We start from the raw sequence: 18,754 nt of genomic DNA, 5'->3' as shown, positions 1-18,754 counted from the left end.
CAAAATAAAGCTTCCAATGTACCTCCTAGCAGCTGGGAGACTATTTTTACCTTCATGTCGACCCTACTTCATTGGCTGTTTAGGAAACAGAGAGTATCTCAAAAGAAAACCTCAGATACATGCACCTGTGTCTACCACAATCTCACCCTTCACTGCTACAAAAGCCTGCACTCAGATATCGAGAGAGGCTAGTTGCAGGCTTAGCTCGTTCGAATATGCATTTATATGACACACAGGTTTTCTCTAGTGCAGAATTGTGTTGGTGTCTTGGCCAAGATCCAGGATAGCATAGAATTAAAATGTGATATTTCCTCTCTGCAGCAAATGGCATCCTGTCCTGCTACTACAATTATTTATTTTACCTTAGTACCAAGATGCCCGAATGGGAATCAGTGCAGACATATATTTAAAAAGCAATGGAAAGCTTGAAATGTTGTACCATATATAATAATTTATAAATCATTGGCTGTTCAGGATAAATGGCACTGCTTTATATATTTCTGGTTTTAATAATGATTCATTAAAAGATAGTAAAATATCTAAGTTAAAAAGAACTGTGTTCACTGTTTTATTTTTATGTTATAAATGCATAGCCTCTAATTTAATAACCAATTCCTGTGTTAATTTCTCATTCCTTTCTTTGCACCTAGCTAATAATTTTGGATAGGCTACTTTTAATAGTAACTATAAATTGTATTGTGTGGCATTAGAAAGGCTCTGTAATTAAATAGGGGTTAGGGAAAGCAAGTGAAATCTCTGCTTTATAAATTCTTTCTCGTCCTTGTTATGTTTAAGTACCTCCTGATTTGTCAGCTGCAGTAATGACCCACTACAAAATATCAGCAAGATGCCCAGAGAGTCAGTGTTTATATTCACATAAAGATAATGCAGCACATATTTCCCTAAACATTTATAGAGAGGGAGTGTTTGTGAATTTGTTATTGCTGCTGTTATTGTTCAGATGTTAAAACTCACTTCATGAAGCCTGAATCTGTAGCACCACAAATAAAACCCTTCAGCACTCATGCACAAACATGTGCTTACACACACATACATACATACACAGACACATCACACAAGGTGTCAATTCTGCTTTTATTTTGGGAACTTTTATGTTTTCTCTTTTTTTTGGCTAGAGACTGGTTAGGGAAGTTATGATAGCAGAAAGTAAATCCAATGTATATCTTTTTAGTGAAAAATATTAGTGTGCATACTTGTAAATATCTCAAAATGCAATTAAATTCGAACAGGTAATTACAGAAATTTTTCAAATTCATGAAACTTTGGAGAAGTCTTTGCAGGCAAAAAGAGGAGGAAATGTCTTGATTATCCTTAACAGAAAAGTGTTGGTCTTTGTGTGCTTAAAACTACTGTGAAAAGAAGATACGTTAAGCATCCACATAGATATATCTGTAGAAAGATGGAGGTTCCTCAGGGCTTGCTTCTTATTTAATAGTGTGCATCCCCCCGTGCTAGCAAGAGGACAGACTGATTATGCTTCCCATGTACGTGTTGCCCGTTGGTATCGGTGCGAACGGCATGTGTACTGGATGGAAAGTATGTTATTCCTTGACTGGATGTTGACTGGTGGTGTGATTTGCAGAATGGAATTAACTTTTAATTCCCAGCAGTCAAATCAGCTCTTTTTGATGTAACTCCACATGAGCAGCAAGCCAGGTGCAGTCCATTCTGTAAATGGGATAGATACTTAGGCAGTCTTTTTTATTTCTCCCAGGAAGACTGAGGATCCCACACTTTCCTGTTCACCCTGTGGTCTGTGTGACCTAACAATCCCAGTGCAAGGAAAGAGAGGTCTAGGGCTCGCTGACCCGAAGGGGCAGTTGTATGAAGAGAACACCGTGACAATTATTTCCATTGAGGTTCCTTGTATGAAGAGCGTTGGATTGTGCACAGGCTCTTTAGGCTTTTCTCATGTCAGGGAGCCATTTAAGGGCATGCTACAGGTTAGATTACTGAGTTCTACTGCTCTTGAGGACCTTCCACAATCTGCCCTGTCTCCCACCTCTCGTAAAGCCAATGAGGATCTGAACCTTGGACTTACCCTGCTATAGTGAGAATGACTATATAGCAAGGTATTATTTCAATATGAGATTTTATTATTGTCTTACTTGAATTAAATCTACTTTACTCTGTTGACAATCTGATAAACATTTGGGGTTTCTTTTTTTTCCCCTCATGCTTCTGTCCCATGTGGCAGGACAGGAGTTAAATTTTGGAGTTCAAACGTATTTTATCACTTTCATTTTGTTAGGTGAGCAACGTCACCAAGCTTGTGATGTGCTTACTTAAAACCGCATGGGTGGTAAGCTTATTACACAGCAAATGTACAAATGTGGAATATAAGAGTTGGTCTTAGATTACAGAGCTGTACTGTCAAGACCCTGCATTTGCTAGTTTCCAGAAACCCAAGTCTTTGTGCTGAGGTGTCTCTTCAGTTCGTTTGCCATTGGTGGTGCAAAAGGACTCAGTCATCTTTAGAAAAAGGCTACTAAATTGGGAGTGGGATTCATTGTATGGGGTTGGAAGGCTGAAACATTACATGGCAAGTCTTTCAGGATAAGAGAATACATAGGGATGGGGTTTTGCAGGCAATATCATGCCCTCAGACGCCCCTTTTGAAGCCAGAGTCATAAAAACCTTACTGTTTTAAAAATACATATTTGTAAGTATGTCTACTTTTCCCATTTCAGGCATTTTAAGTTTCAAACTTGTAGAGCTGTCAAAAGCAGTGGAGATTTGAGGGGAAAAAAAGAAATTTATTTCTAACCACCCTCCCCCTTTTAGATTTATATTTCATCATCTTCACTTTTATTCATCTAGAAATACTAAATCATTCCTTGCATTTGTTTAGGTAGTGATTCTACCTGAATTCTGGGTTAAACATGCCAAGTAACTTTTTAAAAGCAAGAATATTTGTGATTTCTGTATAAATCCTTGCAAAAGTAAAGAACTCTTCAGAACAATGACTAGTCCAGCTTTGTCTCCAGAATAGTCCAGAACATTTTATTACCATTGGCTGTGTTGGGAGCTGCCAATGACCAGCAATTTTGACCCTAAAGAAGATCTGTTAGAATATATCTGGTGTTCTGCTTGTACGTTTGATGTTTATGCCTTTAAGTGTTGATTAAGTGACCTACCAGCTTTGATAGATATGTGCTGTTTCTGCTTGTGGCATGACCGGCACAGTTGTAGATGCCCCCCTTTTTTTGGTGTTTATTTCCTGTCTTTTTTCCTGTTTTACTTTCTCATGTCTATTTTTGTCTTACATTTCTTTCTCTTTGGTGCCTGACATCAAGCATCTTTGTGGGTTCTTCCTGACATTTTTCATTCTCCCTTTCTCTTTTTCTGCCTCTTGAGAGAAAATGCTCTGCATTGCCCAGGGCATATGGCTGTGGGAGAGGCATAAGAGCAATACTTGAAACTGAATTTGTATGTGGTTGTACTAGGAGCAATGCTCTAGGAGTCTGTGTCTGCTTTTTTATTAGCAACAGCAGTAGGTCTGGGGGTATAAATAGCACTAGAAACCATGTTTCCCTTTTTGTGGGACATTTCATGGTTTTGAAATTTTCTCCATTCCAAGGGGAGAGAAAAGATAAAAGTAATTGGTCTGCAAAACTGGAATTTGGACCAAAAAAAAGTTCAAATTAAACACATTGTTTTATTCCCTCATATCAATATATTTAATTCTAATTCTAAGTTTCTAAACATTCATTATTTTTACATGTAAATCAACAAAGTACACAAAGCAATCAACTGCTCTTCATGGAAATGGAATGGGTACTGAATTTGACTGATAACTCAAATAAGTTGTTTCACCTTTATCACATCCTTCCTTTAATTTCTTTTTCAGCAAACTTTCATCACTATTCAGAAACTTAATTGAAAGTTGTAAGACATGGTAGGACAAAGCACAAGGCTACTGGTTGAGAGAGGAGATAATTTTTTGTGAAGGACAGGTAGGGACGAAGAGAGGACAATGTAGTGCTGCATGTCCAAACCATACATGCTTGCTCCGAAGTGAAGGAGAGGTCAGGGTCAAACTTGTTGAGTAGCTGCATGGAAATACACAAAAGATGTACACTGAGGAATACTTTTTTTTGAAAGTGTATTTTTGACAGAAATGGCCCAAAGACAAGAAATAATGGAGGATTTTAATTTCCGTGGCAGTTGAAAAAGTAACGTTGGGACAAAGACAAGGCTTCACAATTTCCTGTGATTGACAATGTTGTCCCTACAGGTTTAAAAAGTTAAGGCAGCCGTTGGTTCAGATTTCATTATGGCTAAGGAAGAATGGGCAAAGGAAGTCAGGAGGTAATTGGTGTGAAAGTGATCATGAGATGGTAGCATGCACTTTTTGAAGAAGAGGAAGAAGTGAGAAAAGGCGAAGAGGGATAATGGACTTCAATAAAAAGATTGTCCAACTTCACAAATTTAGGGAGCTAGTAGTGCTTTTGGAAACATAATATGGTGAGTAAAGGATGGCAAAAGAACTGTGGAATTCTGTGAAGGTGAAGGCGTAATAAGGTATTGTTAGGGTTGTGATGGGCTCTCTCTACAGATGTTGAAATCAGAGAAGAATTCTAAAGAAAAAGTGGTGGAAAAAAGAGGGCTTAAGGAGGAATGTAAAGGTGTAATGAAGTAAACTATTATAAAATGAGGCTTAGGTGCAAAATGAGTCACAGCAGGGGTTATGAAAAGCAACAAGAAAAGTTTAGATATGGCAGAAGACAAAGGAAAGTGTAAGGTGATTCCTTAATGGAAAAATGTAGGTTTGATGTTTTTTACTGACTGACTTGATGCTGGCTTTATAGAAACTATTAATGGTAACCAGACTGTTAAAAACACATTGCAGTAGTTCCAGTTTATTTAGATAAATCTGAGGCAGATTCAATACAGAGAAGTGCAGAGTACTTTGGCTGTGGCTACAAAATGAGGTGTAGCTGGTGAGCATCCGCAGGAGCAACTTAGGATCCTTGTGGATAACAAAGAGAATATCAATCAATACTGGTGTGGTCTGGCAAAACAAGCAAATCTAGTCCTCAGATATGTTACTGGAAACATCCTTTGTAACATAAGGAAGGTAATTATTTTACTCTGCCTGTTTAAAACCAACCAAACAAAAAAATCAACCAAACAACCTATGCTGCAGCCCTGCAGGGTGGATAGCAGAATGTAAGTTGCATTCGTAATGGCTCTTGCAAAATCAAAGATGCTTTTTTATTGATAGAATGTAGTAAGCCAGCTGATCTTCTTTTAGTAACCTGAACTTAATAACTAGGGCTTTTAAAAAATGATCAATAGCTTTATATTGCTTCTTATGTGCAGTGCTAACTATAAATACATTAAAAAAAAAAGTCAGGGACCAGTTTGTTATTGGTGAAAAATCTGTTTTCAGTAAGAAATCTGAAATAAATAGCATGAAGCTATAGAAATAGAGTATTATAAAGATTCCAAATCCATAAGAAATCAAAGTATTCAGTAGTTATAAGACAGCTGGAATTCTTGTAAGCTTTAGTTGAAAAATAAAAATAAAATCTAATTAATATCCAGAAAAGGATGCTTTTGTATTTTTTCCTTTTTCAGTCCACAGAAAAGATCCTGGTTTGGAAAAGTTGGAGGTACTAAGCACAAAGACACTACTGTGGCAATTGCAGCTGTAAAGTATTTGGTTAAATTCTCCCCAACTATGATGATAGTTGTCAGGAGAAGCCCTTGTAGTTGAGGAGAATGGAGAAGTGAAGTAAGAAGGACAGGTCTTGTGATTGCTGCAGAATTAATAAAGAGGTTTGCAAATATAGCAAGAGCACATGTTTCATCAGTGGCGAGAAGCCTTAGACAGAAAGTTAGAGTGCTAAGGGACTTGAGCCATGTTGAGATGATGATATCCGCATCGCTCGAATGCGAGTCAAAAATTTTAGACAGCAGTTGATCTTATTCTTCCTTTTTAGACAGATTACACTTTCCAAATGACACTGGTGGTGCTGCCAGAAAATTAATTTCTAGATCTTCAGCTGATTAATAAAACTTTCTGAAACTCAACCCAGTCAGAACAAAGTGCAGAAAAAGATTATTGACGCTTTATCCTTTCCCCTTTCAGACCATTCACTCAGAACATGTTTCTGCTGATCCTTTCCTGGACTCTAGCTCAATTCTCTTATTTCTGCTGTTTTCATCGGTCTCTATTCACCGCTGTTTCACTGTCTGTAGGAGGCAGTTTGTTATATGAGGCATGAGAAAATGTCCCGTCATCTCTCTCCTGGTGTGACATATTTCTTACTTTCCATTTCTATCCTGCAGCTCCATAGTTGCCAATAGTTGTTTTCTTTCCTTCCACCACGTCAGACATACCCAATATATCCATGGTTACTCATCCTCTTGATGCGAGAATCAGCTGGCTCCTCAGCTATCATCTGGGCACTTCTTTCTTATGTTCCTCTATAAAATATTTTTCAAAGGTTGAGAAAAATAAGCAGAAAATAGAATAGTAATTATCAGATAAAGTCTGTCTTGGCAAACTACTTTTCCCCCAAGGGTAGCATGTAGGAAAGGGTTAGATAATGCATGATAAACAACGTTTTCCTAGCGTAGGGCTTGTAGGGTAATCCTGGGGAAACATGCCTTTGGAAGAAAGATCCCTTATGAATGCAGTGTTTGTTCTTCACTTTTGTTTGGAAAATATTTTCCTTTTTTTCTATAAATTCCTTTGTTCTATGCACTTTGGGTGATCAACAGTTAGACCCATGAGCCTGTGCAAATTGTTATGGCTTCATTTTTACTTGGGTAAACCAAGTAAACTGGGACCATCTGGTAGACTGCAGTTCTGCTCAGTCTTTCTCTACATATGGAAGTGCCAAAAGATATATTTTTTTACAGCATTAGTCTGTGTAACCATGCTTATGTTTACTCTGATAACAAGAAGTTAATAAATCTTTTACACTTCCCTGTGACTTATTTTTTCTTGAAAAAGCAAACTTTTTAATGACGTTTACAACTGCAAGTAAGGCAAGCATTCTGAGATCTTTTCAACTTATACAAAAATGCACAGACTAAAAAAAGACAAAAAAAAATTGAATAGAAATACAAGGAACACACTGTGGAAAATTCCCTAAGACTTAGCAAATTACACATTCCAATGCAAAAAATAACAATTTACAATTACAGTTTATTCCAATTTTATTCCAGGTAGTCTATATTTACTAATTGTCCAAAGAAATCTTGCTTCTCTCCTTTTGGCTGCTATCATTGACACTGCAGAATTTTTATTTATTTATTTATTTATTTGCACAAAATTTAATAATTTTCTTATATATTCTTGAAAGGTATACATATACATGAAACTGTACTGAACCTGTACCTGCATCCTGCTTAGAGAAATGCGTAGCGTTCAGAGTTGACCTATTTCTAATGCTGTTGAATTACACAAAACAATCTTAGTCAGCTAGGAGCAAGGTTATATGGGCTTTGATGAGTTTTATCAGTGAAATCCACATTAAAATCAATGGGTTTTTTTGTTTTGCTTTGTACAGCTTTTGATAACTATAATATTTGTGTACTTTTAATTTTTTTTCCTGAGATAATTACTTTTTAATATGGAATAATATTTTGTTAAATCAGAGGATCTTTTACGGTACAGGCATGTGCTACGATCTGAGAAAGACTTCTGAACACCCAGTGCAGAGTCCTTATATCTAGAAATAGAGCTAGTTCAATTAATTTAGAAATACAGCCCTGTAGAGATCTTTAGGAGCATCAGGTAAAAGGAAGAGAAGTGAGGTGGTAGTGGTGGATGTGTGGGAGGACAACGAGGATGGGAGTTGGACAGGTGCTCATGCAGATTGTGTTAGGATGTTTTCTGTACTACGAAAAATAGATGTGCCCTTGCCATAAGGATTAACCTGTATGTATATGTGTGTGTCTGTTCATGTGGGATGCAGAGAAACCAGCGTAATGTAAAGTTGAATAAATCTATCTACAGAGTAAGCTGCTGCGAACGTTTTAAAAAGCAGCTCACTGAAGGATGTTTTCTGGATTTCAACAAGTGAGCAAGTGTCCCTTCATAGATGTACGTAGTGCATTGAGGGGAATTAGAATAGCCCAACAAACAGTATTGATTCTAATGCAAAAATTCCACATCAACCTGTAGCTTGTCTCCATGAGCATCCTTGTCCTCATTGCCATTCAGTTTAATCCTCTAGTTTTCTCAGGGATGTGCTTTCTGGAAATGTCTTTTGGTTCTTTAAATTATTAATGTCATTAAAATTTATAATTTTCTGTCATTACCTCTAGGAAAATAGAGATTGTAATGTGAAACATAATTGTCTCATTTTGCAATTTGTGTTATGATAGTTGAGCACAACTAGAGCAGATTTAAATATTCCCCTGAGCAATGTGGCTAGGTATTACAAACTAACTGAAGTTTTTTGTGTGCAGATAAATAAATAGATAAATGAATACGCCAAATGACCAATATTTGTGTGCAAATAAATAGGTAAATGAACGCCACGAATTCTTGAAGAGTAAACTTTGCCATTAACCTGCCACATGAGCAGAAAAGACAGTGTTTAAAGGAATACCCTTTCAGTGTTGAGTTGGGTGAACTACTGCGAGCCTGGGTGAATAGTCAGTCTTACACTTATGTCTGCCTACCAAAATATTTAAGTGCTCCCTGAAATATTTGGATAGCCAAATTCTTTCCCTTAGTAAAGGAAAAATCCAGAATAAAAGCACTTAGATAAGACAGCATCTTTTATCCCTTTACAGAACACTGTAAAGTGTTCTCCCTCCATCCCCATTCAAGAAATTCAATATTTACAGGCCTAAGTGCAAACTGCTATTAAAGGTGCCAAGCAATAGAGGGTTAGGCTCTTTTACGTTCCTTAAACCATATCCCTGAAACAAGCAGAAGCCACCACCTGTATTAAGTAAAGATATTACATTACCCCATGTTTTAGTAGCAACATCATGGGATCATGAAAGCCAAAAAGTTGGCATGTGATAACGGAATTTTGCAAGGAGCACTTGCTTGGCCAACCAGCTGATAAGCTCCACTCAGAATACAGCATTCACGCATGGGAGGAATGGTAATTATTGTGCGCTGTCTTGTCCTCTGTGATGACCCAAGAACAAGGTTGGAAGTTTGGGATACGTTTGTTTGGGGGGGTGGGGGGGAAAACCCTCTAGGACCAAATTAAATTATTTGCTTAGTTTTCAGTTTCACAGTGTAACAAAAATTTTTATATCATTTACAGGAAAGAAAACATGTTACTTTTAAACAAATAATTAGGTGAATAGACTTTAATTATAAGATCAGTATGAAATGTTTTTTCCCCTGCGTCTTCGACACTTAGAACTATTTTTTGGGTATATGCTGACTGGGTGTAAAAGTCAACTTCTTACATACTTGGGTTTCCTTTTTTGGCTTTTTATTTTTCACCCTGCATTTACCACGGTTGGAACGCAGGTGACCTGTCTGTGTGTGGCATTTAAGATTTCAGGTGCTGCTAAGCCAGGACCTTGAGCTTTCTGGAAAGGAGTATGTGGGGTTCCCCTTGGAGTTATGTACTGAACTAAGGCACTGGAGGATTTAGCTACTGTCAGCTGTCCGCACAGAGAAAGGTGACACTTTCAGTGTCAGATTTAGCCCAATTTAGTTTCTGAATTTCCCTCCAGAGGCTCCCGTTATTCTTCTTTGGCTGTACAGTAACTAGGCTTTTGCGTTCAGGACTCACTTGGTGCCTATAGCTAAGGGGGAAGAATCCAGGTTAATGCATCTAAGATAACTGATCTCCCTACCATATTTCTGGAAATCCCATGGAGGAAGCAGTTCTGGTCTGCTCCATATAGGCTTACATGCCTCAGGTCAAGCATTTTGACACAGGTTATGAGACATCTTTGAAAGGCTGCGCATCACTTGAGGAGGACCCAAAATGTGTGTGGTGTGAGGTGAACTGAAGGTTTGGATGAGTCGTGATCTTTTTTTTCTGTTTCCAGCCACTCTTGAGTTTGCCTGCCAAGGATGCAGCCTGGGAGGTTATGAGTTAAAGCTGTCCCATAAAATTACCTCTTCCCGAGACTGCAGCTTAGACATGCTGTGTGGCTTTAACACAGCCACACAGGAGAGAAATCCAAGGCAGCAGTCTGGAGGGAGAGAGCAGGGCTCGTGGGTCTCCTTCAGAGTCTCCCTGCAAGGCTAGAGGTGCTGCCCAGCATTTTCTATTAAGCCTCAAAATCTTTGGCTTCTATAAGAATATATTTATTTTCTGATTTTCTCTTTTCACACCACACCAGTTGGTCTGTCGTTAATGCAATGAATTTCACCTTCTGCAAAGTTAAAAATTCATGTTCCTAAAAAATGATGGGAAATCGGCAAAGAACTAAATTGAGCCAAAGCTACATTACTAGTCAACCGTAACAAGTAATTATAATAACCCCATGGTCATTTCACTCACAGCTTGACAGAGAAAATGGCAATAAAACAAAATATTTTTTTTTCTTGAATGTTAAAAAGTACGGTGCTAAGTTCACTTCTGCCGATGGCACATCACAAGGTGTGGGCCCTGTTGACCGAATAAGTACAACAACATGAATTACTGGTGGCACCCTCCCCTGCAAGGGGCTATGAGCAGCCCTGTGCAGCCGGGCAATGGGTTGGCCCAGCTGAGTGGCTGGTGCAGCCAACGGGTGCTGGTGGTGGGCTGATGTGGCTTGCAGATGCTGCTGGTGGCAGTGGTCGGGAGCTGGGATGGAAAGCTGCTCCCTGCGGAGGAGGCACCGGGGGGAATGAATGCAGTCGGCGGTGCTGCTGCCTGTCCTTCCTCATGGTGAACTCCTGGCAGGAAATAACCATCGCAAACTGCACCACTGTTAGGATTTCAGGATCAGCTAAGCCCGTGATTTTCAAACTATTTATCCTGGGATATAAAAAAGAGGTTTAGGGTTTGTGGCTTTTTTTTTTAAATGCAAAGTACATAAAGCCTGTAGTTGAGTTGGCTTCAGTCGCAATATAAGGGCAGTACGTGCGTGCTCTGACCCTGGATGGATTAGAGGGCTGGGGCATGGAAAGGTCTGCAAAGAAGCTTTAGACAGTGCGAAGCCTGGAAAGAAGAGCAGCCTGTCCTTGAAATTTCCTTATATCTTACCCCAAATTATTCTGTGTGCAGAAACCTGTGTTCCTAAATGTGTCAGTCCCTTCCATGAAGTTTCTCCTATTTTTTATTTCCTGATACAGCTAACCTCAAAAGACTTCCTTGAGCCATTATCAGGATTAGATCTGCTGTTCTCATGGGAAAAGCACTTTCTTGTAACGTTGTTCTCAGGTGTAAGGACCATATTTCCTAAAGATGGTTACGTTTTCCATTCGTTGTTTTGTTCTGAGGATGTAGTGAGGTTCTATTCTGTTAAACCAAAACTCTTTCTATATAAAGCTGGTTGAAGGCTCTTCTTTTTTACTTAAAACCTATTGAGACTATCTTGGTGCTTTTCTATGAGTACTACCTCTGCAGTATGTTAGTATTGCCAAGATAGATGGTACTGTGCTAAACTGTTTGGTTTTTTTTTAAAATCGTACGTAAAAACCCCACCATTGTTGTTATTAAACACAAAATAACAACATTTGGCCCAGACTAAGCGTGTGCCTCTGTAACTTTTTTTTCTTCTATTTTCTTTTTAAAAACACTTATCCAATAATGAAAGGAATATATAAAATGTCTGGACAAATATATGTTTTTAAAAGACTGTGTCTCCATTCACAGGAAATCACTGATAATGAAATATTAGAATTGGTACATAGTGCTCTGGGGAGGATGACAGTTATCCGGCAAATTTTCCCTCTCTCAAGGGACAACAATCAGAGATGCATGAGGAACAATCACCGGATATCATCCCTGCTGTGCGATCCACAAGAAGGCTATCTTCAGATGCTGCAGGTCAGTAGCTGTGCCCAGCAGAAAAGTCCATCTCAGGAATGTGATGAGATAGTTTTTGGTGACTGTATTACCTCAGAGGAAGAATAAAATGAGTATAGATAAATCTGAGCATGTAAACGTTGGTCACCTTTGACTGACTTAATAATTTATTTTATTTCCCAGGACTGAGTGCTTTAGATGTGAAGTTATGTCCATGAAGTACCAGAAAGTAGTTGCACTAACTCAGAGCTGATTTTGCGTATTTCATTCTCTTAAGAATCTTTTTCTATTTGAAAAAAAAAGTTGTGCTATCATAGACTTGTGGTCTTACTGCTTGCTTATTATTTTTATGCCTATTAAACGTCTGTTGTGAAAGAGTTAATCTGGGAGGTTAACAGAACTCTGAAAGGTATTGGGCTGTGGAACATTTCATATTTAGTTAAATGGACTGAATCCAGCTGATGCATTCAATCTGTCCCATTTCAATAGTCTCAGAAGTCTCTAGCAGCTGATAATTGTCTGAGCATGTGAAATATGCACTGCTAGTTCAAGTTCCAGATTTTGGTAACAGATATGACTCTGGTGTAAGCAACATTGCAGGATTTCTTGGCAATTTATCCTAGATATCAAAATTTTTCTTGCAGTAGTTTAAATATAATTTTAGGTGCTATTTCCAAAGATAGTGCAATAATTTAGAAACACGGTTCTTGGACTTTCAATGGGACTCTATCTGTTTCTGGTTTACTTTAGACACAGCTAAGAATCTCATTTGTATCACTGTTGAAGCTGTTGGATAAAACTGAAAACTTTAACGAGACTGAGTATATAAGCTTGATCAGAGCCTTGTTACTGCAAATTTAGTCTTAACCTGAGATGGATTGAGTAAGGACATTGTGGTTGAGCCTCTGAGTTGGCAAATGTGGGTATTGTGTGTAGAGTGAGTCTAGATCGGGCTTGGTTAGGCTGTGGGGAGGGGGCTGTTGGCAGTCAGGGCTGCTGCAGCCTGGCCAGGAAGGCAGTGTGGGGTGAGGGGTCCTTCCAGAGGGAACTCATGTGCTGGCTTGGAAGAGCTTCTGAAGAGCAAAGGTGTGAGGCTTCTGGGAAATGAGGAGAGGTAGGGACATTCTCAGGAAGAGAAGTGGCAGGTCAGGATTTTTGCAAGGAACGTGGATGGGCATGTTTGTTTTACTTATTTGTGCCCTACTGAAAAGTTGTAGCTGCAGAGACTGAAATCCTCTGATGGAGGGATGGGGCCATTTCCCCCTTGAAAAGAACCTCTGTAGACTCAGGTTCTGTCATAGCAATGGCAAAGTTTGGGCAATGCCAATCACATGCACGGTAGTTCTGAGCACTGGTCTGTTCTTTCTGTACTGGGGAACGTCTATGCCTATCTTGGCTTAGAAAGAAAAGCCAATGTTGATCGTTTTTAGTGACTGAGGTATGCTGTAATGAGAACCAGGGCCACTCATTTCGGAGGATCAAAGCAATTTCCAGTGTGTTGAAAAAATTGTCTATCCTGCACCAAGAAATCACTCATTGGGGAACAATCTCACATTACAGCAGGATTTTGAGTATCACTGTCTATGCTGATTTATGCATAATCTAATTCAGAGTCTCATCTGAAGGGCTCTGACAGAACTCTCTGAGCAAGTTCTTGTTTGCTAAAACAGTAACTGGTTTGCTAGCACAAACAGCCTCATGCCCTATTACTGAATTTCACTGACAAGGACACTTTGGGAAGGACCCTCTTCCTGCTCATTCTCAAACGTGGGTTTTGAGAAGCAAAACATTCTCAGTTTCTTCCAGAAACATTATATCATCTTAGAAACTGTCTTTAAGAGAATGGAACAGTAATGTTATGCTTTGCCCATCAGTTCCTTCTCTATGAACTTAGAAACAAGAAAGAGATATAAAGAAGTGTGGAGGTATACAGTTTGCATTTTGGAAGTTGATTCCATAACTCCATGTCCAACCACACTGGAATGAAATACCATGAAAGGTGAAGGGCACATGTGAGATCTCTCAAAGTAGCGGCCCACAGTATATCTTAAGTTTGTACAGATTGATGCTAGGATGCTTTCAGCATGTGCAGTTATATCTGAAGCCTTCTGTAGCTGCGTTTTTGTCATAGGCTTTGCCAAAGCATTTACGTAACACCTTGTGGGCATAAAGCTCATATTAATTTCGAAGTATGACTGACATGTTATTAATGGTCCTGCAATTCAGGTACGTCCAATCTTCTGTTTCTTTTTTCTTGTTTAAAAAATAGTTTTGACCTTTTGCTGTGCAGAAGTACATCACTAAATTACCCCTGTTGCCAGGGGCAGCAGTAGCTCCCAGCTCCATGTCAGGCTGCATGAATCCACCAGAGGCAATGACCGCCTGCCGGCACCGAGTCCTTGCGTTTCTTTGAAGTAGTTTGATTAACACCACAGTTTGGAAATCCCTGGCTTGTTCTCCCTTGGGCAATCTCATATTAATAATTCTTTGTTGTCAAGGTAACTTACCAGCTATTGTTGGTTAATTATTTATTTAATGACTTTGAAGAAGAATAAGCTAATCTCTGTCAGCCTCTAGCTGTAAGATTTTTCCAGGGGAGAATTTAGCGTTTTTAACAAGCTAGTAAAGAAAGAAACATTTACGTCATGGGTTATTAACTTTGTTCTGGCTAAATTAATGAAAATCTTTTTGGAACGATTTTGTTCTCTCAGTGTCTTTAGTACCATATCCTGGAAAGTTGTTTTTCAGTGGGTGATCATCCCAGTTTGGCATTCTGACAAGGCTTTTAAAGATCAGGCTGTTCTGCAAGCTCATCCAAAACCTCATCTGTTCTGAATGCTTTGTGGAAATCCAATCTTATTCCATCAACCCACTTGTCAAAATTTTGCTCATGCCCTTATTTCTTGCACGTATAATATACTCAGCTGGGTTTCTGCTTCAATTGGAGAAAAAGCTTTATGAAGTTTCCTGTCTTGGTCATTTTGTTTGGCTTCAGAGGACCACGTTTATCCCTTTCTTACTCTTCGTATATGATTTTCTCGGTCCATGTCTCTTATTTTTTTGTAAATGTAAAAGGGACTGTTTAGAACTTGCTGTCTTCCATTGGCAATGAGTATCCTGTGGTTTGGGCCATCAGCACAGTCAGTATTGCCTCATTTGGAGAGAGAATACTGAAGCACTTCAGGATTTATAGTTAAATCTAGTTAGACCTAGATAGACCTACTAGATAGATCTAGATAGACCTATTATCTATCCCTGCATGGCATTTGGATGGTGTTTAGTGGGATTACTGCTATTAAACTGTTTAGATTACTTCAGACATAGGTTTACAGAGTCAGTTTGAAGAAATTTTAATGCACAACCCGCTTCTTTCCAAAATCTTCCCCTTTAAATGTGAGTTTTGAAGCCTGTCTAGGAACTTCATTTTTGATGAAGATCTTTTTTCTTTTGTCAGGTTATTCATGATGTATTCATAAACTCAAAATATTTTTTTTCTGTTTATCTTTTTGAAGAAAGATTTCTCTTCAGAAATGTAATTCCCATTGCAGTTTGTTTCTTCCCATATTTACCATTTATGCAGTTAATAATTTCAATCTATGTGAGATTCTATTTATATTAACACATATTACAGGGACACAGTGTATCTGAAATAATTTAGCATGGTCCAAGACATGTAGTAAGACTAAAAAGGCAAAAAGAAAACCCCAGCAAACTGTGTCACAAAATTAATGAGGTTATTCCTCACAGGAGTTGAGAGTCCAACCTCTCTACTGAAGAACTATTCCAGGCATTAATTTGACATATTTGAAGAGAAGATGATGAGAAGTTTGGGAGGGTATTCATTGAAACAGCTACTCTTCTCCCCGTGAAGAATTTCATTCCTCAAAGACGTGACCATCAGATACCTTTGTAGGCATCTCTTAGCAGTTGCTCCTACAGAGCTGAGGTTTTATACATGAACTGTCTTCTCCTCGGGAATGATTGCAATTTAACTACTGTAAGTGGAGTTATTTTTTGGAGATATGTTTGGCTGTCTAAATTTAAGGGCCTGATCCTGCAGTTTTGTCCAACCAAATAGCCATGCTCTCATTTGACCTATTTACGCTGCTGTTATTACACAGCTGTTAAGTGCTGCTGGGGGCAGTAAATGTTGATTAAGCCCTATTAAAGCAGTCACTTTCTCCCATATAGGATTGATGACCCACATTTTTCTTTTCCTCTCATTACAGTACTATATTTGCACGTCTCTTTAGCAAAGTTTAATTTGGACTTTTGGCCAGATGTTTAGTCATGGTGAAACTGTTTCTGAGTATCACATGAATGAAAAGTATCTTTGAACTGACTTTATTGTCCATTGCACAGCGTAATCTCTCCCTGAAGCCCAATGGTGTGTGTTTTATACAAGGTGTGTTAGCAGAAGAATTGGTTAAAAAACCCCAAATCACCGCGGGTGTCCTTTGGCCATGTGGGATTTTATGAGCATACTGGAGGCTAGAACCCCAAGTATGTTCTGGAGTGAGCTTTCCCTCACTGCTCAGGCTCCCTCTTTTGACTGCTGGAGTTCTCTGTTTGCATAATTATTTCATTGAGCTGTTGTTCAGCGCTCTGTCCAGGAACAGACACCAATGCCTGGAAGAAAGGGCCAGTACCTCCATTTTTAATTTTTTACTGCCTCTGAAACCTAATTTGCACCCATATTTATTTATAAATGAGGTAGGGTAAAATGATAATCTTATACTCTGTTTTGCTATTCCAATATTACCTCTTGTCCTCCTGTCTGACTCGTAGTTGTGTTCAGTTTTCTTTATCAAATGTCTCCTGCTAGACTTTCCCTGGAGAGTTAGTGTTAGCTGTGCCAGATTCTTGAGAGGTTTAGTGAGTGAAGCCAATGCCTGCAGCTAACAAGCTTGAGCGTTACAGGGTAATCCAGACCTTGCATTATTGTTAACATGTTATAAAACATACTGAGTAAGAAAGCATTCATGATAAATACTCATAATAATAAATAGCTGAAGGACAGTGAGCATTCAGAGACTGTAAGAAGGAAAAAGTGGTGTGAGATGTGTAACTCAGTAAAAAGGGGAAAAAAATAAAAGGAAAGAAAAGTCACTTATCAATAAAATAAAGATTCTGAGTGCAGTCTTCCAAAGAAATCTTTGGAAGCCCCGTTGTTTGAGGTACCTAAAACTAGAATAGGCAAAGCACTAAATAATACACTAGTTAAATTCCTTCAGGTGAGAAGGCTTGAATAAATATACAATTGAGGTCTGGTTTTCTGTGGGTTTAGGAAAATTTTATTCGGGCTTTCATTTGCCTCAGTGATAATAAATAGCCCTTTGGAAGTTTGAAGCTGACATTTGAGACTTTAATGAACATTTTTTTTTTGACTCTGGTTTTCTCATGAATGCCAGACTGCTGGCTGTGATTTTGTTCTCCATGAGCAGTGAAGTGTGTATTTAAAACATAGGCATTCATGCAAAGTCTCACAGTGGGCCCTGCAAACTAATTTAAGAAAATGAAATAGGTCAAATTTTCAGTCTCTCCACTCTAACAGTATCCTTGTGAGCGTGCCATCATAGCATAAGTAAACCATCGATCTTCACTGCTCCTAGTAAGAGGCATCTTGTGATCAGAGACAGAAGTGCGTGTCTGCGTTTGGCAGTACTTGAACTTTTGAAAGTTGAAACGCAGTTTTAGGGCACGCTGGTGTGTGCATACGCAAGCACAATGATATCACTCCCCAGGCAGCACGCGTTTCTGCTGCTGGCAGGCTGCACTCGGTCTGAGCTCCTCTTCCATCTGCTTCATCCTTGGAGCTGACTGCTGTGGCCACTTACAGGGTGATTTTGGCAGCAGCAGGGTACAGATGCCCAGCTTGGGAATGAGTTTTTGAAGCAGTGGCATCTGAGTGTCAGCTTGTCTTCCCAGCTGGTCTCTTCGGCGGTCGCGTCTGGCTAGACTTCTGGCTCTGCTGGCAACTCAAAAGTTGGGGTCAGTCTTTGCGGCTTACTGGCCTTCCCAGAAGAGCACTTGTCTATGATTAGTGCCTCTGAAGGAGCTAAAAGCCATCTTCGTATATAACTTTAAAAGTAAAAATCACTCCAGAAAATCTCATGAAATTCACATAAAAACCTCTATAAAATGACATTTAATAATGTGATAAGGAGGGATTTCCATTCTCATCGAAAATTTCTGCTCTGCTCTACTAGTGTATGGTGGATTTTTTCTTCATTGCAAAATAAAGGTTCATGAAGTCTGGAATAATTTTCAGAAGATATACCAGAATGTGCCTAAAATTACTCCTTTACAGGGCATACTTTTTAATATATCGGTGAAACAGTCACCATCATTCTTCTAGCAGATAGATCAAAAAGCACTTCAGTCACAACACCTCCACCTCTTACAGCTCTCAGCAATGAAGAGGAACTGAAAATTACTGCTTCTTTCTCCAAACAGGACAGAAATGAAACACTTTGTTCTAATCTGGGGATTTTTGTTATAGGAAGGGGAATCCCTGCAGGCAGATATATGTCCTTCCCTCCTCTGTTCCCCCTGTGAATATATAAATAGGGGAAATAAAAAATTCTCCAGGGTGTGGAAAACCCAAATTAGCCAAATACATTGCCTTTTGTTTTTTCTTCTCTCTTGCTTTGCTACCAATTCTGAATTGCTACCTGAAGACTAATTTTTAAATTTACTATTTTCTCATGCCTCTGACAGCACTGGTGGAAACAGAGAATAGCTAATCCCTCGGGGATCTCACAAATTCCCTTTCAGTGGTCATGTTTGTATTCAGTGGGAGTTTGATACTTAGCTGAAAATTAAAATAT

At 38.8% G+C, this 18,754-nt stretch overlaps 1 protein-coding gene across 1 annotated transcript in view; it reads left to right on the top strand.

Moving 5' to 3' along the window:
- The window catches only part of GRID1 (glutamate ionotropic receptor delta type subunit 1), a 315,745-nt gene that overhangs the window by 194,420 nt on the left and 102,571 nt on the right, over positions 1-18,754 (top strand). Inside the window, exon 4 of the mRNA XM_009637022.1 lies at positions 11,772-11,945. Within this exon, the coding sequence (XP_009635317.1) occupies positions 11,772-11,945 (174 nt within the window). The remainder of the gene's footprint in view (positions 1-11,771; positions 11,946-18,754) is intronic.

Source organism: Egretta garzetta, unplaced genomic scaffold, assembly GCF_000687185.1.
Source record: "Egretta garzetta isolate BGI_Z169 unplaced genomic scaffold, ASM68718v1 scaffold204, whole genome shotgun sequence".
Taxonomy (NCBI): Eukaryota; Metazoa; Chordata; class Aves; order Pelecaniformes; family Ardeidae; genus Egretta; species Egretta garzetta.
The sequence above is the reverse complement of the archived record's forward strand: the minus strand, read 5'-3'. Positions and strand labels throughout refer to the sequence as shown.